At 39.2% G+C, this 7,975-nt stretch overlaps 1 protein-coding gene across 3 annotated transcripts; it reads left to right on the top strand.

The window, feature by feature from the left end:
* Positions 1-3,027: 3,027 nt before the first annotated feature.
* On the top strand, positions 3,028-7,344 carry LOC133148298 (uncharacterized). 3 transcript variants are annotated; one of them, XM_061271392.1, is made up of 10 exons: positions 3,029-3,368; positions 4,004-4,101; positions 4,311-4,445; positions 4,904-5,052; positions 5,154-5,290; positions 5,383-5,476; positions 5,615-5,738; positions 6,300-6,517; positions 6,593-6,773; positions 6,908-7,344. In XM_061271392.1, exons 2-10 carry the CDS (start codon positions 4,008-4,010, stop codon positions 6,994-6,996), a joined length of 1,221 nt encoding a protein of 406 aa, XP_061127376.1. In that variant the 5' UTR covers positions 3,029-3,368; positions 4,004-4,007; the 3' UTR covers positions 6,997-7,344. The 3 variants fall into 3 exon arrangements, with proteins under 3 accessions (XP_061127377.1, XP_061127376.1, XP_061127375.1); XM_061271393.1 differs by lacking the exon at positions 4,311-4,445 and having other exon boundaries at positions 3,028-3,368; XM_061271391.1 differs by lacking the exon at positions 4,004-4,101.
* The last annotated feature ends 631 nt before the right edge of the window (positions 7,345-7,975 follow it).

Below are 7,975 nucleotides of genomic sequence, written 5' to 3'. Positions count from 1 at the left end.
TATAAAGCACCCGAGAGCGTTTTTTTCGATGCCAACCTAACCAGAGTGACGGGAGCGGCACAATTCAGAAAAAGTGCTCAGCTCGCCGAGAAAATGCGATTTAAGCAATAAAATTTAAAATGCTTATAAAACATAAACCAAACGTTGTAGATGGTCATTTCTTATTACGCAGTAATAAACTCGGCACTCTAAAGCACCCGAGAGCGTTTTTTTCCATGCCAACCTAACCAGAGTGACGGGAGCGGCACAATTCAGAAAAAGTGCTCAGCTCGCCGAGAAAATGCGATTTAAGCAATAAAATTAAAAATGCTTATAAAACATAAACCAAACGTTGGAGGTGGTCATTTCTTCATGCGCAGTGATAAACTCGGCACTCTAAAGCACCCGAGAGCGTTTTTTTCCATGCCAACCTAACCAGAGTGACGGGAGCGGCACAATTCAGAAAAAGTGCTCAGCTCGCCGAGAAAATGCGATTTAAGCAATAAAATTAAAAATGCTTATAAAACATAAACCAAACGTTGGAGGTGGCCATTACTTCATGCGCAGTGATAAACTCGGCACTCTAAAGCGACCGAGAGCGTTTTTTTCCATGCCAACCTAACCAGAGTGACGGGAGCGGCACAATTCAGAAAAAGTGCTCAGCTCGCCGAGAAAATGCGATTTAAGCAATAAAATTAAAAATGCTTATAAAACATAAACCAAACGTTGTAGATGGTCATTTCTTATTACGCAGTAATAAACTCGGCACTCTAAAGCACCCGAGAGCGTTTTTTTCCATGCCAACCTAACAAGAGTGACGGGAGCGGCACAATTCAGAAAAAGTGCTCAGCTCGCCGAGAAAATGCGATTTAAGCAATAAAATTAAAAATGCTTATAAAACATAAACCAAACGTTGGAGGTGGTCATTTCTTCATGCGCAGTGATAAACTCGGCACTCTAAAGCACCCGAGAGCGTTTTTTGCGATGCCAACCTAACCAGAGTGACGGGAGCGGCACAATTCAGAAAAAGTGCTCAGCTCGCCGAGAAAATGCGATTTAAGCAATAAAATTAAAAATGCTTATAAAACATAAACCAAACGTTGGAGGTGGTCATTTCTTCATGCGCAGTGATAAACTCGGCACTCTAAAGCACCCGAGAGCGTTTTTTTTCCATGCCAACCTAACCAGAGTGACGGGAGCGGCACAATTCAGAAAAAGTGCTCAGCTCGCCGAGAAAATGCGATTTAAGCAATAAAATTAAAAATGCTTATAAAACATAAACCAAACGTTGGAGGTGGTCATTTCTTCATGCGCAGTGATAAACTCGGCACTCTAAAGCACCCGAGAGCGTTTTTTTCGATGCCAACCTAACCAGAGTGACGGGAGCGGCACAATTCAGAAAAAGCGCTCAGCTCGCCGAGAAAATGCGATTTAAGCAATAAAATTAAAAATGCTTATAAAACATAAACCAAACGTTGGAGGTGGTCATTTCTTCATGCACAGTGATAAACTCGGCACTCTAAAGCACCCGAGAGCGTTTTTTTCGATGCCAACCTAACCAGAGTGACGGGAGCGGCACAATTCAGAAAAAGTGCTCAGCTCGCCGAGAAAATGCGATTTAAGCAATAAAATTAAAAATGCTTATAAAACATAAACCAAACGTTGGAGGTGGTCATTTCTTCATGCGCAGTGATAAACTCGGCACTCTAAAGCACCCGAGAGCGTTTTTTTCGATGCCAACCTAACCAGAGTGACGGGAGCGGCACAATTCAGAAAAAGTGCTCAGCTCGCCGAGAAAATGCGATTTAAGCAATAAAATTAAAAATGCTTATAAAACATAAACCAAACGTTGTAGATGGTCATTTCTTATTACGCAGTAATAAACTCGGCACTCTAAAGCACCCGAGAGCGTTTTTTTCCATGCCAACCTAACCAGAGTGACGGGAGCGGCACAATTCAGAAAAAGTGCTCAGCTCGCCGAGAAAATGCGATTTAAGCAATAAAATTAAAAATGCTTATAAAACATAAACCAAACGTTGGAGGTGGTCATTTCTTCATGCGCAGTGATAAACTCGGCACTCTAAAGCACCCGAGAGCGTTTTTTTCGATGCCAACCTAACCAGAGTGACGGGAGCGGCACAATTCAGAAAAAGTGCAGCTCGCCGAGAAAATGCGATTTAAGCAATAAAATTAAAAATGCTTATAAAACATAAACCAAACGTTGGAGGTGGTCATTTCTTCATGCGCAGTGATAAACTCGGCACTCTAAAGCACCCGAGAGCGTTTTTTTTCGATGCCAACCTAACCAGAGTGACGCGAGCGGCACAATTCAGAAAAAGCGCTCAGCTCGCCGAGAAAATGCGATTTAAGCAATAAAATTAAAAATGCTTATAAAACATAAACCAAACGTTGGAGGTGGTAATTTCTTCATGCACAGTGATAAACTCGGCACTCTAAAGCACCCGAGAGCGTTTTTTTCGATGCCAACCTAACCAGAGTGACGGGAGCGGCACAATTCAGAAAAAGTGCTCAGCTCGCCGAGAAAATGCGATTTAAGCAATAAAATTAAAAATGCTTATAAAACATAAACCAAACGTTGGAGGTGGTCATTTCTTATTACGCAGTAATAAACTCGGCACTCTAAAGCACCCGAGAGCGTTTTTTTTCCATGCCAACCTAACCAGAGTGACGGGAGCGGCACAATTCAGAAAAAGTGCTCAGCTCGCCGAGAAAATGCGATTTAAGCAATAAAATTAAAAATGCTTATAAAACATAAACCAAACGTTGGAGGTGGTCATTTATTCATGCGCAGTGATAAACTCGGCACTCTAAAGCACCCGAGAGCGTTTTTTTCGATGCCAACCTAACCAGAGTGACGGGAGCGGCACAATTCAGAAAAAGTGCTCAGCTCAACGAGAAAATGCGATTTAAGCAATAAAATTAAAAATGCTTATAAAACATAAACCAAACGTTGGAGGTGGTCATTTCTTCATGCGCAGTGATAAACTCGGCACTCTAAAGCACCCGCACAGCAAAAACTGGAGTGTTGAAATTTCAGGGTTAAACATGTCAGAGTTGATTTCAACTCTCAAAGTGTCATTTTAACACATTCTGATTAAAATGGTGTTCAGTGTTGGAGTTATTTAACAGAGTTATTCCAACCTAAGCAAATCAACTCTGTAGAGATGTAAAGTGCATCTCGGCCGAGTTAACTTGCTTGATAGGCCCCTGGGCTTCAGTCCAGGTAACCCCATGTGTTATGCCCCTGGGCTTTCAGCAGGGTGAACCCGTGCATCAATCAATAGTCTCCTGTGCGTGGCGTGGTCAACCGTCGTTTATTTCGCTGCTGGAATCAGGAATGGATGCGAAGTTGGACTTTTACACGAGAGGTAAGCTACAAAATCAAACTTGTAGGAACAATAACATTGAATTAAACATCTGCTGAGAATATTTATGTAACTTTGCTAAGCATTTTTTGTGGTTGGCACTGGACAGCGAACGTTTGGATTTTTTTTTTAATGCAATGTTAACTTCACCACTAACGTTACCACTTGCTAAAAAATAAACACTAATAAAAAAACGGTTTCCTATGTTATCCTTTGCATTTTACCAAGTCTCACGCGTGCTTGAGAGGTTGTATAAACAAGGCTTCATATTTAACTGTGGAATATAGTTTGGGGCTAACGTTAGCACATGTTAACAAGCTAACTTGAAGTTCATGGCGGGTGCAATGTTTTAATAAATCAGTTTTGCCTCAAATGTAAATGTTAATTACGGTAGCATGTGCTGCAGTCACTACAGCTAGTCGCTGCCACGTTCATCAATGAGAGCGTTTCCACTGGGCCTGCTGTGGCATGTTTTAACAGCCTCCCAGCAGCTGCTGAATGTGTTTAATCTTAGACATGCAGTGAAATTAATAATGAAACAATTTCTTGCATGATACACAACGTTTATGTGAGTGTTAAATAATTATTTCTTGCATGTTAAGTGTTTACTGACATTTGTTTGTTGTTGCATGTCTCAGAAAAATGTTGATCCAGGTTCGGTATTGCCAACAGCAGAAGTATGTGAAGTTGGATGAGGTTGATGGATGTTTTGATTTTGTGCAGTTCCATGACAAAGGTTTGTTTTTGTTTTACTTATGCTTGGTTTGATATAAAGGGCAGAACAACGCCCCTTTCTTTTAAGATTTGGACTGAAAAGAGAATGTATTTTATGCAGGGGATTATCTCTGAATTTGTTTACAGTGGTGGATTAAATTATTGAATGTGAAATGAGGCAAGATCAGTGCTATCTTAAAGGTCCACTCAGATGTATCTTGTCTTTTCCAGTCATCGAGAGATTTTGCCTGCCACCTGACGCAAAATTAGTGTACAAAGATGCAACAGGGACAGAAGTTGATGAGGACATTTTCAGTGACCTTGTCAGCCAAGGCAATGTGACTCTATCAGTTTTCTCAAATGACGGTGAGAAATGTAAAGGGGTAAATTACATAATGCAATGTGTAAAACACTAATGCAAATTTATAAGTACAGAAATACAGTAAACAATTTCAATTTAATGTTTTCAGAATTAAGTCATTTAATACACTTAAAGGTGGATCAAATATTCAATATCATTCTTTGTGGTTACACAACAGGGACATTCAGCCTGACTTTTATTGAATGGTTTAAATGTCATTTTAACTGACATAAATCCAATATGAATACCAAATGTATTTTTGATTAATCTAATTCATGCCTTTAAAACAATTTCTGAAAATATTTCTGAATTGCCTATCAAGACTGAGAATCAATTGATTAAATGAGTTGAGTCTATGGTGTGCCGTTGGCTTGGTTAGATCAAAAATCTTCTATGACTTTTTGTATACTGCAAATAAACACCCCACCCCCCTTCTTTTTTTTTTTTTTTTTTTTTTTTTTAGAATTTTCCGATTGCTCCTTGTCCTCTCCATCCGATTATTCTGATTCAAGCTTCAGTTCATGTGCAAGTACATCAACTATACTCCTAGATGAGGTTCCTAGGAAGAAACCAAGACTTGAGGGCCCACTTACTGCAGCATCTGCTAGAAAGGTTGTGCTAAGTACTCACAGGTTTCTTAAAATCAACATTTGTCATCCTTAAACTCTAGAAAGGCAGTTTATCACATTTGTTTTTTTGCTTCTTTTTCAAAGTTGATTGAAGATGTCCTTGGTACCAGCTCAGGTGGTGAAGAGGTCCTCCAAGAGTATCACACAACAAAAACTCTAACAGATGCTACCAGAAGAAAGTTGGTCAATATAATAGTGGCACACATGATTGATAAACACGGGTATGTGTGTTCTATTTGTCTGTACTATCCTTTTTTTATTAACAAGTTAACTACTTGGCCCTTGTATTAATGCTAATTTGATCTTTTCTCAGGCAACTCCCAAGCAAAGCTGTTCGAGAAGAGTACGCTCTTGGGATAGTGACAGTGTTCCCGTCCCTCAAAGACCCATACTCCAAGAAAGGCTATGTATAGTCATTATTATTGTACTCTCTGTTTACATAATTTTCATGTTTTGTCTACATTACAGTAACATTTAGATTCTGAAATTTCACAGTAGCTTATGAGGTTGACATCACATTAATTTTGAATGTATTTCCATTTTAGGAACATTTCTATGATGCTGCAAGCAGCACCGGATACATTTCTTGGCGTCTGAAAACGATTCAGAGAAAGATTCGAAGAGGACATGCATCTACAAGTAGCCCCACTGGCTTTTCCCCAGGAGGAGGTCAGTCTATCTATCTATCTATCTATCTATCTATCTATCTATCTATCTCTCTCTCTCTCTCTCTCTCTCTCTCTCTCTCTCTCTCTCTCTCTCTCTCTCTATCTCTCTCTCTCTATCTCTCTATCTCTCTCTCTCTCTCTCTCTCTCTCTCTCTCTCTCTCTCTCTCTATCTCTATCTCTATCTCTCTCTCTCTCTCTCTCTCTCTCTATCTCTATCTCTATCTCTATCTCTCTCTCTCTCTATCTCTCTCTCTATCTCTCTCTATCTCTCTCTATCTCTCTCTATCTCTCTCTATCTCTCTCTATCTCTCTCTCTCTCTCTCTCTATCTCTCTCTATCTCTCTCTCTATCTCTCTCTATCTCTCTCTATCTCTCTCTATCTCTCTCTATCTCTCTCTATCTCTCTCTATCTCTCTCTCTCTCTCTCTCTCTCTCTCTCTCTCTCTCTCTACGCAACTGTCTTTCTTTCTCTAAGTACCCCTCATTTTTCTTTCTTTCTTACAACTTCATCTAGGGTGTTTCTTGTTTTTTTTCTTGAAAGAATTGTGTGCTTTTTTTCAGGAGGCCCAAATGTGCGCAGGTCCATTGTTGTTGACCAGCAGCTTGATGGGGATACATACCAGGAAGCCATCTCCTTGCTCAACCATACAACAGACAGTTCCGTAATTTTTCTGAAGATGAGAGAGACCTTTCAGAATCGCCAAAAACTCATCCACGACTCAGACAAAACTCAAGATATCTTCTCCATCTTCCCAAGATTCCTGGATACAAAGGGATTGGTAAGTATGAAATGGGATTTTTAGAATGCCTTGAAATGTGCTGAATGTGGTAGTAGTACATTTGCTTTCTTATAGATGAATCAAGACTTCACACTCCTGTTTGAAGAGGAGGTTTCCAACCTGCTGCTCCAGAAATGGGATCCGTTCTTCAGAGATAACGTCATCAAAGAGGCCAAGCGGCTCACCCCAACACCTGAGCTGCGCCGAATGCTGCAGGCCGCAGAGTCTCCAGGAAGTGAACTTGATGAGGCACCAAGTGAGTTTTGTTCGATAGAATTTGTTATAAGCAATTACAGTTCAATAGTCTTGTGATTAATAAAGACCGATTGATTTTATGTTACTGGACTTCAATTGTTCGTTCATTCTGTGTATTTCTTTTTCTTTTTAAAGTTGGGTTAAAGTCGATGGTGTTGAGTACAAAGGTGGACTTGTTGTTTGCAGTTCCATGGAGGAAGACATGCCAGTCTTTTGTCAAATAGATGATGTACTTCTGGTTGAAGATGACGTTTATTTTTTGACAAAAAAGCTATTTACAGAGATGTTTGTTGAACACCACCATGCCTTCAAAGTTTTACCAACTGAAGAGAGGTGTGTCATGAAAATGACTGAACTCAAATGTCACAAACCATTTGATATTCAAAGCTCATATGGTAAAGCAGATGAAAGTTTGTACATTATACCCTCGTTTATTATGTTTTAACTGACTGCATTGGGGGAAAGTTCTTAAAATAAATGGTAAGCAGATGGAGGTTTGTACATTATACCCTCATGTTTTAACTGACTGCATTGGGGGAAAAGTTAAAATAAATTGTGTTTTTGAAAATGCATTTTTCTTGGAATTGTCATTTTAATGGTTGTATTGTACGGTTTTTCTTTTAACTATGTAGTGTCAATTTAACCCAATTTAGGAAGTTAAAAAGGAGCTTTGATATAATGTAAATCGATAGTGCTAATTTAACCCAGTTTAGAGAGTTAAAAAGGAACTCTGATATAGTGTTAATGTAACTCGATATAGTGTTAATTTAACACAGTTTAGGGAGTTAAAAAGGAACTCTGATATAGTGTTAATGTAACTCGATATAGTATTAATTTAACACAGTTTAGGGAGTTAAAAAGGAACTCTGATATAGTGTTAATGTAACTCGATATAGTGTTAATTCAACCCAGTCTAGGGAGTTAAAAAGTAACTCTGATATAGTGTTAATGTAACTCGATATAGTGTTAATTCAACCCAGTCTAGGGAGTTAAAAAGTAACTCTAGGTACAGTGTTAAATAATTAACTATTTTGAAAGTGTTAATTTAACTCTGTAGAGTGTGGAGCTATATAAACCCGCAAAAAGTGTTAAAATTGACTCTGTGGGAGTTGATTCAACACTCCAGTTTTTGCTGTGCGAGAGCGTTTTTTTCGATGCCAACCTAACCAGAGTGACGGGAGCGGCACAATTCAGAAAAAGTGC

This window comes from Syngnathus typhle, unplaced genomic scaffold (assembly GCF_033458585.1).
Source record: "Syngnathus typhle isolate RoL2023-S1 ecotype Sweden unplaced genomic scaffold, RoL_Styp_1.0 HiC_scaffold_43, whole genome shotgun sequence".
Taxonomy (NCBI): Eukaryota; Metazoa; Chordata; class Actinopteri; order Syngnathiformes; family Syngnathidae; genus Syngnathus; species Syngnathus typhle.
The sequence above is the reverse complement of the archived record's forward strand: the minus strand, read 5'-3'. Positions and strand labels throughout refer to the sequence as shown.